Below are 23419 nucleotides of genomic sequence, written 5' to 3'. Positions count from 1 at the left end.
TAATTAAGCCTTTGAATCGCATTTTAATCTGAATGCTTGTATTTTGAAGATTATCTACTAAAATTCTATGTGGTTTCATCATGGCAAAGATAAAATAAATCAGTTACTAGAAATGAGGTATTAAATCTATTATGTTTAGACATGGGCTGAAAAAAAATCTCTCCATTAAACAGAAATTAGGGGGAAACGGTCGCTAATAATTCAGGAGGGCTAATAATTCTGACTTCAACTGTAGTTATTTTCCCCCCTGTAAAAATAAGGAAAGGGAAATAAATACAATAGAATAAAAATATGAAACAAACTGTGCTTTAGGCATTTTTACTGTAAGAAAAACACTTTAGCTACAGCAGTCCTTCAGTCAAGAGCAGAGAGGGATTTTGTCCTTTTGTTGTTTAATTAACGATTAAAACAGTCGGCAGCAGGGATATTGCGCGCTGTCACTTAAAGAGCAGTCCCGTTCTGTTTATGGTTTCTCTTTCACGTGTCTTTTGATTCTCAACTTGTTTGTTTATTACACAAATGAGGGTTAATATGAATAAACCACTAAACACCGCGCTTTGACACCTATTTGACCATTAAAGTGCTCATATTAAAGGTGCAGTAGATGATCTTCCACAATGCTAACAGCTTAGCATAAATCTCTGAATCACAGTTCCTCCCCTGCCGTCTAGAGCCACGCCTCCTTAAACATGAGAACAGCAAAAGAAGAACCCTCTCTCGTGTGTTAAAAGCGACTAGTGCTCGTCCGGCAACAGGCAAGCCAAACTGACATACTATTTCAGAGTGAATATTTAGAGCTGCATGGTAAACAATATAGGGAGAGGCTAGGTGGATTAGCGCTATTTACTTGTGTTTTGTTGTTAAACTGATTAAAATCTACATTATCGATGCTGTAAAAGGACCTTATGAAACTTTAAAAAGTCCTATCAATCTTTCATCGGAAGATTTTAGTGGTTGAACAACACTTCTGTTGAAGATATAACCCGTTTGTAACAACAACATCTAACGTTACATCAGCTTTGCGTAAAGCTAAAACTAGAACATTACCCGTCTAAGAAAAATCCTTGGTAACACTTTACAATAAGGTTCATTAGTTAATGCATTTACTAACATGAAGTAATCATGAACAACACATGTACAGCATTTATTAACCCAACCTAAACATTTACTAATGCATAACATCCAAGTCCATGCTTGTTAAGATTAGTTAATGCACCATGAGTTAACATGAACTAACAATGAACTACTGTATTTTCATTAACTAAAGTTAACTAGCACGAACAAATACAGTAGTAGATGTGTTGTTCATTGTTTGTTCATCTTAGTAAATGCATTAATTAACATTAACTAATAAACCTTATTGTAAAGTGTGACCAAATCCTTCAGCCATTGTTTCATCCTTTCTCCAGCATGCAAAAGTAACTCCAATATCGATTCAGGTTTTTAAAGCTTTGATTCAGCAGTTATTTACCGATCTTGCGCTTGCTTGCTCTCGTGAACTTGCAGCACCAACAGCGGTCGGCGGAGCTGCGTACAAACGGCTGCGCAGTTGTTCAAATCTGCATTTGCTGACAGACAGTTTGGCCTACTTATCGGAATTATTAGAGATTTCGGTCCGACTCTATTTAATTGGATGAACATTTTTTTTGTTTTATGCCTTACCCAAAATACATTTAGATCATTTACTTTAATCATCACTATTAGACTGTGAAGAGACTTTCAACCAGCACAACAACAAATGCTTCTGAAGACAATCACCTACTGCACCTTTAAGAAGACGTTAGATGTGTGTGCTCTGCTCGTCTCTGAGGCTGAGCACGCGCACACACACAACAGCATGCGGTCTCATTCGAGCTTTTAAATACATGAATGATCGAATGAACATCGATGAACGATGCGCATCCCGTGCTGCAAACGTTACATTACAGTACATGCTTTTAGTGATGTGAAACTGAGCTTTGCAGAGCAACAAATGCGTACAACTAGAAAGGGGGCGGTATATGATGCAATAATCATTTTATCTTGATTACTGTTTTTTCATAATCGTTAGAAGCCGAAATCGAATTTTGGATTAATTGTAGAGCCCTAATAACAACGTGCATCAATGAAAATGGAGCACTATTGCAAAACAATCTTCAAAATTCAATGATCAGAACACTATCATTCTTCAAACTGAAAGAACTAAGGTTTAAGTAAGAGCATTAGATTACTCACCAGCTTCAGGTAAGATCCGCAGGTCTCCGTCTTTGTAGTCGTCCCAGAGCTGGTACATGTACAGGACGGGGTCTTTCTCGTATGTGATGTAGTACCAGTTGGTCATGATGGGCGCTCGGGACAGGACCATCCCTCGCCACTCGTTCTTCTCTCCGTCCTCCTTCTCAAACAGATGCTCCACCGCTTTGCCCACCAGCTCCTCTGCGTCATGAGGAACCTTGATCTTATTGTTTACTTGGAAGATAGTAAAAAGAAAGCAAGATTACTGAAAGCAGATTATTAAACGGATAAACACATCTCATTGGTTCGGATCACATTATCGCAACAAATTTGGGATTAATCTACATGTATAGAAATCTTTTTCTAATTTAAGTTAACAGTAGGGTTGGGTACAGAAACGCGACGTCATTATAGCACCGGTACCTTTGTAACCGGTATGTACTAAGGGTGTCACGATCCTCCAAATCTTCGATTCGATTTTCGATTCTAAAGTCGCTGCTCGATTCGATTTTCGATTTAAAAAATAAAAATGAAACAAAATCATAAACAAATAATACAGTAAATGAATAAAGATAAGTTACACACATAATTGCCATGTGTCAATCACTTTTTCCGCGGGACTCGTGAATAGGCAGCGATCTGTGTCCTTATAATAGTGTCGGTAAAAAAGGTGCACAATCAACAGGAACCAGCCAACAGTATCTGAGATGTTCGCTAAAATTACCAAGTACAAGCGTGAAAGTGAAAGACTGAAGCAGTCTACTGAACCGCCGACTGCCTGGACTCCCTGTCTCGAGCGCAGGACAATGTGTGTGCATCTGTGCGTGTGTGTGTGGTCACGTGATGTGCGTTTTCAGCAGTAGTGAGTAGGGAGGGCTGCTCAGAAATGCAAAACGCCACTGTGGATGTGGATCGTTATAAAATGCCGTTTAAAAACTAAGACCTATTAGTGTAAACAGGGCCTGAGTGTGTATTTTTCGAGAGCGGATCTGCAATGGGGGCGGGGCGGAAGATCGCGATGCCAGTGTTGTCTATTGGCCTAACACTAATACTTACACAGCAGAGCTTGCAAAGTTTTTTTTTTTTCAACAACACGAAAGTTGTCAACATAACTCACTGGAAATCTAAAATACTTCCACACCGGCGACTTCATTGAAAGAGGAGAGGGTTTAAGTTCTGTCGACGAGTCTCCTGCGTCTGCGTGTTTTTTTCCGCTTGGCAAGCGTGACATAGGGGCGAGGCAGCATCTACGATTCCATATTTTGATTCGATAATTGAAATTGAGCATGAATTTGGATCGATTTCGATTTAAAATCGTGACTCTTAGTATGTACCGGATCAAATCAGCATATGAATTTCGGTGCCTTATTTTGGTGCCACTGGTGCTGTGACAAAGGACGTAAGGAGCATCAAAGGGGTGCATCAAAGGCACAAATAGGTACTCGTTGTCACACCAGATGTAAACATTTAATTTTAAACAACGCATTTGGTGAGCGTGGGCGACACTCTTCAGATCAACACGCATGATCGCATTCATCAAGCTTGCTTAAACTAAGATTTTAAAGCGGATTTTACAAGCAAGAATTGCAACACAGCAACGTGCGCACTTGCTCTCTCTGTCAGTGAGGGTGCCGCACATTAGTTCCCTGCATTTGCCAGAGGCTGATCCCCAATTTGACACAGGTAATAGCGATTTTAACACTTTTAATATAGGAAGTCCTCGGCTAGGCAGAGACTATTATTAATCAGAAATCAAGTGTACATAGTTTTATGTTAGGAAATGAATTTACAAACAGTCGACAAGTAGCAAGGAACAGATGTAACACAGTGATCAAATGTAGTTTTCAGTCACGCTCATGTAAGTCATATTCAACTCGTTTAGTTTTGTCTTCATTCATTTTTGATTTCCGTCTTCAACACAGGATTTATTTACAACACATTTTTAAACATAATAGTTTAACTAACTCATTTCTAATATCTACTGTTTTATCTTCCGCATGCTGACAGTCAGTGCAGAACATTTTACTAGTTATTTTGCAAGACAGTTGTATTCAGACAAAGTCCCTTTAAGTATTTTATAGTCTTTTATTCAGATTAAGGTGTAATTTAAAGACTTAATCAGTTAACTACGAAAGTTGAAATTATTAGTCAAATTATTTTTGAAACTGATTTGTTGTTTATATCAAAAAACATACAGTAAATATTTCTTGAGGAGGCTAATAATACCAACCTTAATTTTTTTATATTAAAAACTGCTTTTATTCAAGAAATAAACAATAAGAAATATGACTTATTATGACGCCAGAATAATATTTTTTTTTTTAGGAAACACTGTGAAAATTTTCAAAATCATTATTTTAAATGAATGGGAGGCTAAATAAATTGACGTCAACTGTAGGCCTATCTGTTAAAGTTTACAGGTGCAACAACGTACCTTGATGTACTTGAATGTTAGAAATGTGATCTCCTACACCAGTACAAAGTTACTTGTCAAATAAATAAACACGGAAGATTATTTTGAGTTTAAGGTGTTTAACTATCTTGTTTATGAAGACTGCAGAGGGATGCATGAAAAAAAATGACTTTGAATAATTCGAATAAGTATTTTGTGATATATGTTACAATGTGCCCCCAAAAGTACAAGTGGCCCCTGCCCGCAAATGATCAAAGGAAATGTATTAATGTAATTCAAATATATAAAATATGAATGGATGTTTACTATAAACTTAAATTATTGTTCTATTAAAATTATTTGTCATCCACCATAATATTGTGGCTTAAAAGTATCGATTCAGGCACCGTTTGGGCACGGTACCATTTTAAAAGTATCGATTTAGCACCATTATCGAAATAAACCCAAACGATACCCAACCCTAGTTAACAGTGATCCACACAGAATATGGATCGACTAAAATCTCTTTTGCCCCTTCATACACCCCCACACTCTCCTCATAACTTACACTCCCCATAAACACTGTGACTGCATTATTTATTCATTAATATCTGCACAATTAAAATTGCACATATTCATCTTGAATTGTACATACTCACTGTACATATACATTTGTAATTATGTTCATAACTATCAGCATACCCTGATTGTTAATAGCAACCTGTACATATATTCAGCTATTGTAAATCTCTGTTCATAGCTAATACAACCTACATATAATGCTCATGATACATCCATCTGTAAATATGACCATCGTTTTTTTTTTATAAATGCACTTTTTAATATATACCTGAATCCTGCACTTGCTGCTATTGGACTCCTGCTTAGACCTAAACTGCATTTCGTTGCCTTGTAGTTGTACATGTGTAATCAATGACAATACAGTTGAATCTAACCTAATATATTCTAATCTAATCTAAAAATGTTATGAATGTACCATATTTTTTTTTTATTTTGAAAACTCTCTTGTTTTTTGAAGAGAGAAAAAAACTTTAAAAAATTCAAATTATCTGTACAAATATTGCGATATTTTCATTTTACATCAGTATTATTTACAATTTCCTGGTTAAAGAAGAAAAAAAAAACAATCAAGCAGAACAATTCCACTCCCACTATTGCATATGCATCTTTTTCTAGATGCAACCCACATTTGCTTTCCATGCTGTGCAATAGGGCTGCACGATATTGGAAAAATCTGACATTGCGATATTTTTTTCTGCGATTTACATTGCGATTTATAAATATAATTTCACCAGATAACTTGAAGAGAAAGAATTCATCAATTTAGATTGATTGAGATGTTTAATTAAATGATTATGCATTTCATTCATTCATTTTCTTTTCGGCTTAGTCACTTTGTTAATCAGGGGTCGTCACAGTGAGATGAACCGCTAACTTATCCAGCATATGTTTTATGCAGCAGATGCCCTTCCAGCCTCAACCCATCACTGGGAAACACCCAAACACTTCCGATTGTGCATTTCATTTGCATAAAATATAATAAATAATAAGCATATATAAATTAAACAGAGCAAAGATAAAAGTAAAAAAAAAGAAGTGCTTCATGGTTTTAAGGGGAGTCTAAGGGTGCTTTCACACCTAGACTTTTGTTTTTGAACCGGTCTCGTTTGGCATATGTGAATTCAGCAATCGGCTCGAACCCGTATCATAACAACAATCGCTCTGAGATTGCCTGAATGAGGTGGTCTCGGCTCAATTGAAACAAACTCTGGAGTGGATTGATTGTAGTGAGAAAGCGATACGATCCGAGCCCGGCTATATCACAGTGTATCATGGACATGTCATAGGCATATACTGTATACGGCTATATGAAAAGAAAATGATAAGTAGGGCTGGTCATTTTACCAGTAAATGAGCGTTTTATTTCAAAGACGAAAGTGAAAGCGTGCTGAACTATTAACAAGAGCTGTTTATCCGTTAGGAAATCTGACCGACCTGCAGTTTATCTGTTATTTCTCTCTATAATGCGTTTCCTTTAAAGGGTCACAAACACCAAAACACATTTTTTGTCTTTTCAGTCTCCCACACTGCTAAAAACACTATTAAGACACCTATATTTCACTAAAAAGTGTAAATTGGTTGTTTTTGCGTTATTTCAAGCAACTTCGTACTTCCGGTTTGAAACAAATTTTTGAAGCTGCGTCACGGTCATGACATAATAGCGTGTATTCCAGCGTGCAGACTGGACGTCTGTGCCTGAGTGTGTCTTATTACGTCTTACAGTGTGATGCATTAATGCATGAGTAAGGCTTGGTTCAAACCAATCAGCGCGCTCAATTGTGCAACTTCATTAATATTCATTACTGTCACAGTGTTTAGACGACAGAGACGCCACGTTGTGTTGGCAAAACAAGCGTGAAGTGTTGCTTTTATAGTTTGCTGCAGTTAAGTTTTGTTTTCATTTTCTCTCTGTGAGAGCTCTGACTCACGTGTGGATTAACAGTGTACGCGACGCTCGACAACAATAACTTATGTGTCTAAGGAGGAACATTGTTTACCTGAGAGCTGTTCTCACCTGCAAACGCTGAGATCCGGATTCGCTTGTAGTCTCCTCTTAATAAAGACGCGGCTCTAGTTGCTGGTGATTGTCCTGTCTCTACAGATTTGGTAAGTGAGCGACCAGCGCTCTTTGTTTATTCAGTTTGTTCGTATCGAACAAACTATTACACAGAGTGTTAGCACCACAACCAAACTTTAACCTCGTGTAGGATTTTCACCGCATTTAGTGACCGGAATAACACACGTGGCTTTCTGACGCTACCTGCCGTGTGCATCTAAGTTTCCGGGAAATGCGGAGGTTTTTTTTCTCTCATTCGCCGTGCGGTATCAAACATTGCATGAAAAATACACGCTTAGAGCAGATCCTCGAATCAAATATCTCGTCATGAATGAATTCCCTGAATGAAAGAGCCAAACTGCAGTTAAAGTCCAACATTTAATAATTTGGCAAATAATTCGACTACAGATGTCCATGTCAACAGCCACACACCATGCCTCTTTTCTTCCTCCAACAAAGCTGGACATGCCCACTTTTCTGACTTTTTCCAAAGCAGAGGTGTAAAAAAGCACCCTGCTGAAACGAGGGGGTTTCATGGCCCTTTAATGCATAATTCTAGCCAACGGCTATGAATGATAAAGTCTTACCTCAGCTCTATATTTGATGACGTCTGTGGGTGTCACCATTCAAAATTAAAGCGCAGCTTTTCGCTTTTGATGTCTTATTGCTCATAGTCATAAATTAAAATAAGGACACATGACAGCTAAGCGGGACTCTGCAAATAAACCCTGAAACTCTGACCAATGTGAGGAGAGTTTACTCACACGTGACTTGTTTTAGCGTTTTTGGTTCGTTTAGAAACTTTGCCGTGTGAAAGCGAACCGCACCAAGAACAAAGAGCAACAATGTAACAATTAATCCCTGTTTCGGAACAAATGAATCGATTCACAGGTGTGAAAGCACCTGAACAGTGTTCAGGTAGAAACAAAAAACAAAAACAAATGTAAAATGACATGGTCTTCATTGCATAAATCCTTAAAAAAATATAAATTTTTATTAAAACTTATAAACAGTACTGTATTTTTGTGTCTAAATGCATTAAACTTGTAAAACTCTCACAATCAAAAGGTTTAAAACTCTGCAAAATCCACAAACCTCATGTGTTCTTAATTGTGTGACTGATCTATAATCCCAAATCAACATTGCACATCCTGAGATGTGACTATTGTGAATGTGCACATTGCAATATCGACACTGAAACAATATATTTTGCAGCCCTACTGTGCAACATTGTCATTACTTCTCAATTGTGACAGAGCAAATCTATGCATGTGATATTCAGCCTTCGGCATTTCAACAGCAAACATCATCATAGCAAGATATTTCCCAATTCACTGTCTTTTAGTTTGTGCTTTGCTAGTCAGTTCATTTCCCCTTCCGTCCGCTTTAATGTCATTATGATTACTGGGGAACAGATGTGCACATTATTGCAAAAAAAAAAGAAAAAAAAAGCAGCAGCACCGCAGTATGAGGAAAAACTCGTATACTCGACAAGCCGCCATCTGTGGAGAAAAATCATCCCCTTTAAGGCAGTGAAGAGAGATGATGCACAAAGAGAGAGATGAAATGTGGAAAAATATCTGCAACACTTAAATGTAGGGCTGCACAATATATGAAGAGCTCAGATGCAAAACCCTCTGAATCCATCAGTCCTCTTTTCTTGTAAATGAGCATTTTTAATCAGGCTCCTATAATTAGGTTAAGCAGTTTCATTTTCTATGTATTAAAAAGGTTATTAGCTGGTAAATAAAATAACTCTTGTTTTGTTTTTTATAAATGTCACTTCAGACAATTCTTTGGTTTTTAACAAAGTTGATTTTCTTTTGCCTTTTTTTGCAAAAACCTCTAAATCCACCTATCAGGACAAAACAGTGTTATTAGTTGAAAAATCACTAAATATGTATCTAGAAATTATTTTATCAAACATAAAACACATTACACAAACAACCTGAAGTTAAAAATACATCTGTTAAGTAAGTGGCGGTTCATTCCACTGTGGTTAACCAGAGAAAAAGCAGAAGGAAAATAAATTAATGAAATCTGTCAAGTGTGTTAATCAATAACATTAAAACTGACATTTATTTAATCGTACCTATCTGTTTTCATTTCTGAAATTTGGGATTTAGATTTAATGCAAGTAGAGCAATGTAAACATTGTAAACTAAGCTTGGTAGATTCAAATAATGTGGTTTAAAACATTGTGAAGCATTAATATCTGTGCGTTGTCCATTAATATAAAACGCTTATCAGGCGTATAGGTATTATGACATTATGACGTGATATATATATATATATATATATATATATATATATATATATATATATATATATATATATATATATATATATATATATATATAAATTAGAGCTGCACGATTCTGGCTAAAATGAGAATCGCGATTTTTTTGCTTAAAATAAAGATCACGATTCTCTCACAATTCTGTAGATATTAGTATTAGTAAAAATATTTTTTTCTCAAACATATGGTAAAAAACAATAATATTATGTGTCAGTCTACTGGCTTCTATAAATAATTCTATTCTACCTAAAATAATTCTGATGTTAAATTATTATGTTTGAGATATATGCTTGCAATCTGTCGTTGACAACATTATAAGACCATTTAATTTACTGGCAAAATAATTTGTCATTATCAGGTTATATTCAACAATATATAGGCTAGAGTAGTTATACTGACACTGTCAACATTTATTTTCATGCACAACTCTGTTCGCTATGAAAAAAAAAATTAATCAAATGCTTGTCGTAATCTTAACTCTAAAATGCGATATGATCATTTAAATGAGGTGCACACTTTCGGTTTCATTTTGACTGCTAAAGGGCTGTTCATACTTCACAAGCGGCTCCAAAACGATCACTCTGTGCCACAAACTGAATATTATTTACAACTGTATTACCTGTTACTCACAGACTGTGCATGTTCTGTTCACTAAAGAAGACGCACGCACGTCTATCATTAAGTAGAGCGCACCTGCCCTACAGCTCACGGTCAGCAGCTCACGTCACGTGTGATTTTCTGGCCGCGTACACAGCATTATATGAAGACAGGAATTACACTTTGAGGGTGAATTATACCTTATAAATACAGTATGTGACTCTTTCAACATCATTTGGAGGTGTCAATGTCACTGAGCAACGTATGTGAAGCAATGAAAAGACTCGTGCGGCCGCCTTTGCTTCTCTCCTGAACTTGAAAATATGATTGACAGAATAGTAGAAATACTGGATTAAGATCGTCTAGGGGGTCGAATCGGGATCGCAAACTTTTTACGATTAATTAATAATATTTATATATATATATATATATATATATATATTGACTATTGACAATATATACAGTGGTTCTGTTACTGAGTTTAATCTTTTCTGTGCATGACTGTGGTGTAGATAATGCCACATGCACTGTGATGTGTTTTATAAAGGTAGTTCATTTTGAAATTAAAATAGTAAAATGTTAAGAGTTACACTTTTCACTGGAGGAAACAGCTGTGACTAAAGCCTCCTTTCCACTGCACACGACAAACAACAAGCGACAGACCGGAAGTCATTCATTTCCAATGGAGAGCAGTCCGGGAGCTGCGCTGAGTTCCGATCATCTCCGTATGCGGAAAATTCGGATCCTGAGCTGCGGATCTGTTGAAATATTTGAACTCCTGCGACTTGACCGTATGCGACCTGCCGACCAGATATGATGTATTCCATTGTTGTCCAAGCAGATCCGTGCGCGTGAGATGAGAAATAGAGGAGTTTATTTGGTTATTTTTTTATTTAAAAAAGTCTATATTTAAAAAAAAAAACTCTTCTGTTCATAAATGTAAGTAAAAAAGTAATAAAAATATATATTTTTAATGTTTTCTCCACATTCCCTTCAATATTTTAGCGGTCTTTGAGTTTCTAGTATTCATTCATCCATTAAACCATGTAAACGCACGAGTATAAAGGCTCTTGCATTTGCCCTCCTTTATTTCGGACACAATGAGAATCAGCTTCTATCCCGTAGTGCACGACAACACTGAAAATACTGTGCGGCTGCCACAAGGGGGCGTATTCCGACAGTCGTGTCCAAATGTCATGTGCAGTGGAAAGGCGACTTATGAGGTGAGCACTGAGGAAAAGGGAGATTGGTAATCCGATAGCTCCTACAGTATATGACATTGGGGTACAAGGTATACAAGTGTATTCATAGCATAACTCCAAATAAGCATATTTTATAACAATTTATGGATAAACACACACCTCGTTCTCTCGCTCTGCGCAGCTGTGATTTGCTGATTAAATGAAAAACAAAAGTCGGGGAGGATCCGGATTCTGCCGCCGTCTTCATATCAAATATAAAGGGGGCAGAGACAAAATTTGGTCTACAGTTTATGTGCTAATAGAAAAAGTTTTAGGGGGGCCGAATAAAAATATAGAGGGGCTACAGCCATCATTTTCCATGAAGATATTTTGTAAGTTTCCTACTGTATGTTGGACTGAAGCAGTTGATATTCATTTACACTGAGGAAGAGCAGAGGGTTGCTGAAGAACTGCTGAGTGATTATAGCTGCTGTCTGGGCTTTCACTGCACCTTCCTTTCTTCATGTGTTCAATACTTTTTCCCAGCATCAGTTTATTGACTTCATTGTATTATTTATTGACATATAACTTCATTTGTAAACTACTTCAACTTGGTTTCATTGCATATATGGATTTCTTTGGTTGCTACCAACATCTGGCGAAAATCTCAGGTCAACAACACCTTTAGAAATAAGGGTGACGTGTTCAATACTTATTTCCCCCACTGTATTTTGTGCAAAAATTCATGCACGACTTCTGATCAGTTGAAAGCATTCTCACTAGCGCTGTCAAAATTAACGCGTTAACGCATGCGATTAATTTGAAAAAATTAACGCGTTAAAAAAAAATTTACGCATTTTTTATTTTATTTTTTCCTGTTGTGGCCAGGGGCAGACCCGGCAGTTTCCCGCTGTTTCGACGTACTTTTTGGGCCGGGCTGATCATCTGCTTAGGATCTGATCGGCCCATAAAACACTTAGCAGACTGTCATGTTTTTCTGCCTGAGTGATTGACGGTGCTGCGAGCTGTCACGCTCTGAAAGTGAGATGTTTCTTTTCCGGACAAAGCAGCCGTGTGACATAATCTTCAGCCCATTGGTTCTTTTCTTTATTGACATTGGGCTGACCCAATCACAAACTTCCATGTTGGGCTCTGTGTAACGTTGGTGTGTATTTGTCAAAATAGCAGAGTCCCGCCTGTTTCTTACGCGCTGGTTCGCGCCGCGGGAGAGCAGGCGCACTCTGCAGCAGGGCACAGATCAATATACTCCTGTCTATTCTATCTAGTTACCTATCTGTCCATATACGTATACTTTTTTAAACTTTTAATCTGCACCACGGCCGTGGCAAATTCCTATGCTGTTTCCTTAACCTGCAAGTCTTTATTTTACAAATGATAAAGAATGTCCGCTTCTTACGATCTATGAGGGGTCATTCATGTATTTTAAGATGCACTCGTTCAGAAGACAAGCGCATGAGATATCATGACATTGTGTTTTTGATCGTCAGCATGATGTAGGCTTATAGTGACAATAATATTTATACAATATGGATATTATAATGATATTTATACATGACCAAACTAGTGTGCAACTTAAGCAACGTTTTTTTTACATTTAGTTTTGTAGTTCTGCCCAAACAAATATTTGTTGCATTTTTTAATTGTTTAGGTTCATTTGATTGACAATGTAAAAGCTGTTAGCTACGTTTGATGTTTCACTGTTGAGTTAAACATTTTTTTAGGGTCTCTGACACATTGCTTTTATTATTTATCTTTATTTTAATAATCAACATTAACTGTGTGCGTTAGTAGGCGGTTTTTGTCATGTTCATTGTTTATTAGGCCCCCTCAAAACACACAGGCACCCACATTTCCAGTGTGGATTATAATTTTATTTTAATAATAAATAAATAAAAAAAGTAGTTTTTTTAATTTGTCAACTCTCGTTATTTCCTATAAATGGATTTTGTGCTTTTAAAGATTGGGAGTTGGTAAACCTATTCAAGAGCATGCACAGATTTTCAATACTTTATTATTATTATTATAATTTTCCATATCTGCAATTCCTGTATTTTGGCATTTTTTTGCAGTCCTCTTAGAATCCAACATGGAAATCAATGTTTTCTTTATTGGTATTGATTGTTTTGAAATTCAAATGGCTTTAATATGCCTGTGTTTTTATTTCTGTAATAAATATAACTGTCAGGCCAGGATCTTGATGGTTTATTGTGGGTATGTTGTTTACATGAAGAAATCTGTTACAAGTCAAACAAAAATTCTAATAATGAATTATATTTTGAATTTAAACAGTATTTGTCTTGCGTTTACATTAATTTTACACTTGAATAGCCAAAATTACAAGTTTCAGTCTTTTAAATGCAATTAATCGCGATTAATTTTTTTAAAAAAGTGCGATTAATTAGTTAATTTTTTTTAATCGATTGACAGCACTAATTCTCACTGAACAAAAATAGTAAATTCTCACTCCAAACACTTCAGTACATGATGTTCATACTCTATAAATACAGCAAATAGCTGCTCATCCTTTCACACATGCTATTTCCTGTCACCGGCCGGCTTCCTGTTTGCAGAAAAACAGATCCACCTACTCACCCACTTTCTCATTGAGAACCTGCAGGTTTGAGACCCTCTCGTCCTTAAAGAGCTCGATGCCGTAAACGCAGTCGAATCCGTCATATTTGACCATGAAGAGCGAAGAGTTGACGCTGAGCCGGTCCAGAACGGTGCCCTTCCACTTGGTCAGCGCCCCCTTCTCCCTCCAGCTGTGTTGGATCCGGCGGCCCAGCAGGTTGTTAGGATCTGGAGTGAGACTGTCGCTTAGTTCGCCGCTGCTGCGCTTCCTGCAGAGAACAGATAAAGATAAAACATCAGATGCATTGAGGAGGACTGCTTTACTCCTCTAATGTGGATGATTATTATTGGATGGATTATAAATGGCACTGCATTCTCCACTTAGATGATATCAAATGCATATGGATAATGCAACAGATACTGTGCTCTAAAGTGGTGGTAAAATTAGTAACTAAAAAATAGATTTGATTTGTTAAATGTATGGATTCTTTCTGGTAAACACTAAATGTGCTCTTTGGCACTCGACAAAGGTGGTCGCATCTTCTCCTTCTCCCTCCCCTATCTTTCCAGGCGTGCTCCTCCTGTCTCGTCATATTTTTTATTCCTGAGGCTGTCCTTGCTCTGCTCTCCAAACAATAAGGAATTGTGGATATGATTAACTGGTCTCTGAATGCAGTTGACACCATCTTTACAATGAAGTTGAGAATTGTCATGCAAAAACATTTGTAGCTGGATACACCATGGATGGGTGGGAGAAGTGGCGTGTTGTGTGCCTGGCTGCTCTGTCCCTGAAGGACAGGGCTCGAAATTAACTTTCTGACTTGGTAGCACCGGTGCTCCCAATCGGAAATAATCAGGAGCACCAGAAAAAATTTAGGAGCACCAGAAAAAATTTAGGAGCACCCACCAAAAATATAGCAGGGCATTAAATTACTGTTTATTTCTTTGTATTTTAACTTTGTAAACTATAAACCTATGGGTCTCTTCACAGTTTGTCTCATTTTGTGAGTCGACTGACAACAGTTGTTCGCTCCCCTCCTTCTCCTCTGCTCTTCCCACTCCTGCCCTTAGCTCGTGGAGCTCCACGCCCATTAGGATGCATCTTTTGAAAAAAATCTAAGGTAAACCTGAACCGAAAGTGGGGAGTGTCATGACCCTTTAATGGTTTTGCACCATGAGCTTTAGACTTTGCGCCAAGATCGTTAAAAAAAAGTGTCCATTGTCTTTGCTCACCTGGCCCTTTTCTTGGACATGTTTCCAAAGCCTCAAACACACCTGGAAGAGAAACAAATGAAAAAATCACTTGTAAATTTTACGATTTTTGTCTATTTTGTTTTTGTAATGTCTTCTTACAAACTGTTAAAAAAAGAACCTAAAATAATAAACATATAAGTGTTAACTGTATAATTTTAATTATATAAACATCCTGAAATACTCTCACAAAATGAGCCATTTCACTAACTTCACAAGCTTATCCAAATTACACTTAAATTATATATATATATATATATTAGGGATGTAACGGTATCAGAATTTCACGGTACGGTAATACCTCGGTATGAATGTCACGGTACGGTATTTATTGAATCATTTACAGGAAAAACAAAACTTATGAAAATACTCCAAAAAAGTGCCAAAAGTGTCAATGACATACAATTTAGCCATCTATCTGTAAGCTTTGAAACAGGAACTTCAATTTTAATAACAAAAAAATATTAAACCATGTAAAAAAAATAAAGTTTCAATTTAGTATTGTTGAAAACTCGTCACATTCAACATTTAATCACTCACTCACTTAGATAGAGATGGGTTTAAAGGAAAATTATCATATAACTATAATCTGGTAAAAGCTGGTATCTCTGGGCATTTACAATGTCCCCTGCAACAGAAAAAAACCCTCTCATTTGGGACTGAGGTTTCTGGGACAAGAGAGATATGACTTGGCCCAGGTTGACAGCAGTGGGTAACGTTGTGCATTGTCTTTCCCCCACTTGAGAGGACAAACCATGAGTACAATAGAGGTCTCATGTCTGCATCAATCTGAACAGTGTGCTGTTCAGATTGCTATTCAGTACGCGCGCGACAACACAGCTGACAAGAACTCGCGCGACAACACAGCTGATAAGAACTCGTGCGACAACACCGCTATTTAGTAACACCCGCTTTAGAGTTTTTCAGCTCTTTTTCATCCCCACTTCTAGCAACACACTCCATTTCCGCATTACTGGATCTGTAGCGACAACAGACCGCAAGGGATGATGGTCAAGCATGGGCTGATGGGAATTGTAGTTTTCGCTACCTCCCGTTCGCTTCATTCGCCTGAGCAAATTTTCTCAGAAGACCTATAGTTTAAACCAAGTCATGCGACTACGGTAATATCGAAAAAAATTTATATTGCGGTATGACGGTATTTACAATACCGTTACATCCCTAATATATATATATATATATATATATATATATATATATATATATATATATATATATATATATATATATATATATTAGGGGTGTAACGATACACTCAGCTCACGATACAATGTGTATCACAATATAATGTTCACGATTCGATATGTATCACGATATTTGGAATAAAAATTGAACATTTAACTGAAATGCAAATTTTACCAAGTAAACTATTTTTTATGTATTTCTTTTGTTTTAACTTGTTAAACTGAACCTTCTTTAAGAAAATAAATTAAACAGGCCTGTCTCTAGAAAATAAAACAATTTAAAAACTTCTTTAAAAATATTATTGAAATGACAGAGATAAAATTAAGGAACAATTTAAGTAAAGGTGCAAAGAATAAGCTTTCTATTCAATTGAATTTAACAGTAAGAGCTTAAGGCTTTGCTTGGTCACTTGCGTTTTTTGTGTGTGCAAAAAAAAATCCACATTTCCAGGTAATCAGCAGTTCTTTAAGATAATCCTGAACTTATGTGTATCTGTCTGAGAGGTTTTTATGGATGGCTGTGTTCATGTTGGGCATGATGAGTGACAGGGAGGCCGTCTTTTCATTACACAGGACAGTCGTGACTCTTTTCAGCAGTTCAGGCAGGTTTACTATTTCTTCGGCGTCGCTAATGTCGGCGCTATCAAGTGTATCATGTTGACGTGCATTTTTGTGTACCTCTGTACTCAAAAGGGTTAATGCTCGTCGTAATCATAACTCTAAAATGCGATATGATTGTTTAAATAATGTGTACGTTTTCGGTTTCATTTAAACTGCAAAGTGCTGTTCATACTTCCCACGCGGCTCCTGAACGATCACTCTGTTCCACAAACTGAATGTTGTTTACTACTTTATTAGTCACAACCTGCAGGTTCTGTTCACTGAAGCAGACGCGCGCGTAAGGCAAGCCGTTTTAGCATTTAAACCTTTGTTCTGAGTCTGACTATCCATAAATATATTTAATTCATATTTAATTAAATTCATTTAGAGATATCTCTAATTACAATTGTGACTAGTCAAAACTCATTTAGAGATGTCTGCAAATATTTTTCAATGGAAGTCAATGGAGGAATAAGACTAGTCATATTATATTTGCAGATATCTCCAATCTGATTTCGTACTAATACAATTGTAATTGCAGATATCTCTAATTGTCATTCTGACTAATCGAATTATAATTATGACTAGTCAAAATATAATTAGAGATATCTCTAAATATATTTATGGATAGTCAGAACAAAGGTTTAAATGCTAAAACGGCTTGCCATACGCGCGCGTCTAGCATAGTCCACTGTCTGTAGTAACAGCTCACTGTCAGCTCACGTCATGTGTGATTTTGCGGCCGCCAATACATCATTATATGAAGACAGAATGATATTTTAGGGTGAATTGTACCTTATAAATACAGTATGTGACTCTTTCAACACCATTAGGAGGTATTCATGTCGCTGTGCAAAGTATGTAAATCACTGTGAAGACTAAAACTTCGGCTATGTTTGTCTCAGTATGCGTGTCAAAAAGCGGACGAGTCTAAAGCAATGACTGTACAACCGAAATGTTGCCAGACGTCTGATTTTGAGAGGATGGGCCATGCTCTATTTCAACTCCACTCATCTTGGTCTGCCAACATTACTGCTGCTGCAATCTGAACTCACGTGCGACAGCAGGTGGAACGTAGCTCACGTGCAAACAGCTCAACTAATAAGAGAAAACGGACGTCATATCGTAATATATATCGAAATTAACTTTTTTACTTGGTAGCACCGGTGCTCCCAACGTCAAATATTTAGGAGCACCAGAAAAAAATTAGGAGCACCCACCAAAAATGAATGAGCACAGCTGCAAATTGTTTTTTAAGGGATTTATTGTATTTTAAAACAACATTAATAGGACTGACAAAAACCAGAAACAACTATCTAACTAATGCTGCGAGGACATTGATATTTGTGTGCAATAATTCCAAAATAAATAATTAGGAATTATTGCTATGGAATAATAATAATTAGGCTAATAATTTGGCTATGGAATATTAATGATGATGAAAATGACAATAATAGTAACAATGAATTCCATTTCTCATTATGATACTGCCTTGAACGTGCATGAATGTAGGTTATCTGCTATAAAAAGTCTGTTACTTTATGAAAAATAATTGTATAGTTTGCATCAAACAAAAATGAAGCATTGCAGTAAGAAATATTGATTTTGTACTGCTGTTTTTATATGCATGTCAATTTAATAAATAATATTTCTGCTACAAAACAAACAAAAGATTATAATAAATCATTAAATTCAATAATGAAAGCTGCAAAGCAGTCATCAGTAAATAAATATAAAATAATATACACCTCAAAAAAGAATAGACAAAAGAAAGTAAGTCTCACTTCTATCACTCTTTAAAAGTTTTGGTTTCAGTTTGTGTTAATTTAAAGTTTCAGTCTGAGCTGATCTTCATTTTTCTGTGTAAGTGGAAAAGCTGGCGAGTCAGCCGGCCCAATTTATGAGCAGGCAGAGCAGGATTCTTGCGCTAACCATCGGCGCAATACCGGTCTTTGTTATGAGCCGCAGTTTCAGTGTAAACTTAGTAAAGGCGAGCTTCTTTGGCGATGATATGTACAGTATTAGATTTGACTTTTAGCGGACATTTGCATTGAACACGCAGTGAATGCAACGCATGGAGATTCGGGCACCTTCTCCAAGAAGCGCGTACTCGATTGATCTCAGCTGGCGGATCATTATTCACTACGTGACGTGTCATGATCGCTTTCATCTGCGCCTCAACTTTAGGTGGGGTTTGCAAACCTGTGTGCTTTAAGTTTTTACTCTTCAGCCGTTTGCATTTCCTGTGGTCATAAAAGCTCCTTCCCTGTCATCTGACAGCGCAATACCTTGAGTGAATGACAGCTAATATGAACCAATATAGCGGCAGGGAAGAGCGATTCAGCACGTTTTTACAAAAAAAACAAAACAAGTCGCACTACAACCATTATCTGCAGTCGCACTAATGCTCCCAGATATATTATGAGGTCGCATAGATTAATTTTCGGGCGCATATGCGGCCATAATGGTCGCAATTTCGAGCCCTGATATATATATATATATATATATATATATATATATATATATATATATATATATATATATATATATATATATATATATATATATATATATATATATATATTTAAATTAAAGTACACGTGAAATCAAAACTAACCATATTGACTTTGTTAGCTCACATTGCTAGTTTTTAAACTCTTCTGTGCATGTCATTAAGAGAAAAAAAATTGTTTGCTCTTGTGATCTTTAATTGAAATCTGAAAAATGCACTTCCTGTTTGTTTTCGGTTAAATTGTCAGATTAGGAATTCGGCATGGCTAACATACTTAACCACATCCCTTTATCTGTCAGTTTTGACAACAAACAGAAATAATGAAGGGGGGGAAGGGGTATGATAGGTTGTAATAACTCTCCCAAAACCCTTTTCCAGATCTTTCTGAATAGAATGCCTACTTTACGACATCCAATCAGCTCGCAGTTGAAAAAACAAGCCACGCCCACTGTTTTCTCATTTAATATTCCGTTTCCCTAAGGCCGTACTCACACTAGGTACAGTTGCCTCGAACCGGGCCAAAGCACGCTTGTCCCCCCTCCCGTCTCCCCGACGGCTCTCACACTACAATCGGGCCTGGGCACGCTTACGTCATCGATGCTGCGCTGTTTAGTGAGAAGCGCAGTGGAGATTTCTCTAGTTATATCGTTTCAGTCGTTTGATATAAAGTGACATGCAGTCAAATATTTCGCCAAACAGTCCTTAGGGATGCGGGGACACGCAGTCAGATATTTCGTCGAACAGATCCGCCACTTTTGCCGCTCATAAACAATCATAAAGCCCTCGTGCTGCAGGAATGAGGAGGTTTGCTGAAGGCGCGCAGCTGTCGTGCAGTGAGGGGTTTGCGTCTTTAATAAACTACGGCAGTTTGCGTTCACTGAACAGTAAGAATTATTAATAAATCCATATGAAACAGTGCCTAAAAAGTCAGGTCTCGCTTTCAGCCCAAGTGAACCGCACTCAGGCACATCCTCTTCCAACCGGGCCAGGGCCGGCCAAGTGAACCGTGCTTGAGCCTGATTAAGCGCACTCACACTTCTCAAACCATCCGGGAAACGGGCCTGGGCACGGTACGGATGGCATAGTGTGAGTAGGCCCTTAGTCACTGGCATTATCTTCAGCAGGTGAAAGCTCTAAAGGCAGACGGCTGCTTCTCACTCAGGGCTGTCTATGCTAATGAGTGAGAGGTGGTTACTTATTGGCAGGGCTTTCCCAGTATCATGACACATACAAAAGGAAAATGTCAATCAAAAATGTTTCCGTAGACGGTTTAATTAAGTGTGATATACAAAAATGTAATTGATTGAGTGTTATAATTAGAGAATGCCTATATTCGCACATTACAAGCAGACAACTGTTTTTAAACCCTTTATAAAATGATTTTTAGCATAATAGTTACCCTTTAAAATTAAATAAGTTTAATTAGCATGTCATAACTAGCATAAGGGATGTTTGAGGGTTACGAGAAGCAACACAAACACACACATAATTGCTGTCATACTTTCATTTCAGCGTAAAGAAACTAATGGGAGTGTTATCATATGGTAGACCACATGATTTTGGCAACTAAATTCAGTCCTATGGCTAATTCTGCGACATTTGTTCACATGGTACAACACTGTAAACAAACGTATGTTGCATATGTGACGCCACGTTGCCCTTTTGTTATTTCGTAGCCACATTAATCTGGCCTCTGATTGGACAGTGACCCAACAGAGCCAGTGTTGCATAATTACTTGGACCCTGCAGCATGTTTTCATGTGTTTGTCGTTTAAAATCGTCTTAAAGTTGATGTCAAATCACCGCAGAACATGAGACGTCCGTAATATTGCGGCATGATAGAGGCCGGCTTATTTTCAGAGTAATAATATGCGTAAAATGTGTTGTAGCTACACATATCTGCGATTACACACCCTTCACGTCATATCTGCCATGTCAGACATTAATAATGCAAGTAAATGAGTGTCTAGAATCTATAAAAAGACACAAAAGCGGGTCGTCACATGAAAACCACCAACGCAGCTATAAAACGCTGGCATTTCTGTCCTTTGCGCAACCGCTTCACCTTCGCGGTTTATTCTCCTTCATACTCATATTCCCACGTGCACGTGTGTCTTAGCATAAACTGTAAGAAATGCGAGATTACCTGGCTTCTATTTTCATGTCTATAATGGACTTCCCTCTGCAGATATCCTCATGTATAATGCTCGTTCAGACGTCAGGCAACAACCTGGTACGGTTGCGTTAGACTACAACTCCCAGAAAGCATTTTCGCAGAAAGAAGGGTGAGTAGAGGGTGAGGAATTCTGGGAGATGTAGTTGAAGGGCTGTGAACTCAGAAAGGGGCGGACTAGCGTTCTTCCTGTGTTAAATAAAAGCCAGACACACATGAAATATTTACCAAACGCCTACGTAAAACTCAGCAGAGAACATGTAGAATTTATAGGTTAATATAGATGTTTAAAATGTAGTTTATATTGAATCTCTTGGGCGGGAAAATCTTACTACTTTCATAAGCAACGATGGAACTACATTTCCCAAGATGCATCAGTACTATTCTTTGTCATACCTTTGGAGGCCTGTGCAAAATACGTGTTGAAATCGGTTGAAAATACACTTTAGGATGGCAAAATAATTATTTTAGTGAAAAATAGAATACAATATTAATCTTTTACTAAAGTTATTCGATTAATCACAAAGATTATATGAATTGCTGACGCAATACTGTATTTAGGGTGCTAACGGGATCTTTAACGATGCAAAAACTCTAGTAAGTAAAATAATTGAGTTTGTTTTGACTATTTTTTTAATTTAAAGTTTTTTTTTCAGTAGCATTAGTATAATTCTACTTACCGAGCAAAAATAAATTTTACATATTTTAATTTGCGTACACAAAACTGGCAGTTATTATTATTATTATTATTATTATTATTAAATTGTCCGTAGTGTATGTGTGTGATCGAGGGTGTATGGATGTTTCCCAGTGATGCGTTGCAGCTGGAAGGGCACCCGCTGCGTAAAACATATGCTGGATAAGTTGGCGGTTCATTCCACTGTGGCGACCCCAGAATAATAAAGGGACTAAGCCGAAAAGAAAATGAACGAATGAGTTATGTAGTAACACAAATGTTCACTGTACTAAAATGCTTTATATCCATACACTGTAATATTGAATCTTTTCACAAGAGGGCAATGCTGCTCTATTTTCAGATCAATAGGCCACAGCACACATCACATAAACTTTTCAAAAACTATTGTAAAATCTCAATTATTATTTACACATTTTTCTATTTAAACGACTGGCCTAATTAACTGGAAAAAATGTCAATATTTTCATTTAAAATATTAAAATCATTTGTCTTTTTTTATGCAGGATTTTACATGCAACAAACTGCTAAAGTAGTTCCACAATACATTTCCATATCAGTACACCAAGTTATTATTTTTTAAAATCGTTACTGCACTGTAAAATCCAAAAGTCAAATTTATCAAATAAAACTTTTGAACTAAAATGGTTTGCAGCAATCGGTTTCCTTAAACGGTTTGAGTTGCCTTAAGTTATTGGGTTTTACAGAACTCAGTTAGTTGGAGTTCTCTTCATTTATTGGGTTTTACTGAACTCAAATTGCTTCGTTTTCTTAAATGGATTAAGTTCACAGCACTAATTAGGATTAGTTTTGAACTTAGATTTTTTTATAGCAATCGGTTTCCTCAAATGTTTTGAGTTGCCTTAAGTTACAGTACTCAGTTAGTTTGAGTTCTCCTTATTTATTACGTTTTACAGTGAGCCAACAACCGTGTTTTAAAGATAAATCCTAACAAATGTCATAATTTTATATTCTGAATGTATGGGAACTGTATATGAGTTAATGACGTGACACTCATTTTTTTTGTCTCCATGTTGTTTAAATCAATTCAAGAAGGCTACATATTCAAAATAA

The 23419-nt window shown here is 36.8% G+C and overlaps 1 protein-coding gene across 1 annotated transcript in view; it reads right to left on the bottom strand.

Moving 5' to 3' along the window:
* The window catches only part of zmp:0000000521, a 24421-nt gene extending 2690 nt beyond the window's left edge, over positions 1–21731 (bottom strand). The window contains exons 1-4 of the mRNA XM_073931636.1: positions 21625–21731; positions 15147–15188; positions 13935–14182; positions 2215–2448 (exon numbers count right to left, since the gene is read on the bottom strand). Coding sequence (XP_073787737.1) covers positions 2215–2448; positions 13935–14182; positions 15147–15166 — 502 coding nt within the window. The 5' untranslated portion in view covers positions 15167–15188; positions 21625–21731. The remainder of the gene's footprint in view (positions 1–2214; positions 2449–13934; positions 14183–15146; positions 15189–21624) is intronic.
* Positions 21732–23419: the final 1688 nt, after the last annotated feature.

Source organism: Danio rerio, chromosome 2, assembly GCF_049306965.1.
Source record: "Danio rerio strain Tuebingen ecotype United States chromosome 2, GRCz12tu, whole genome shotgun sequence".
Classification (NCBI taxonomy): Eukaryota; Metazoa; Chordata; class Actinopteri; order Cypriniformes; family Danionidae; genus Danio; species Danio rerio.
The sequence above is the reverse complement of the archived record's forward strand: the minus strand, read 5'-3'. Positions and strand labels throughout refer to the sequence as shown.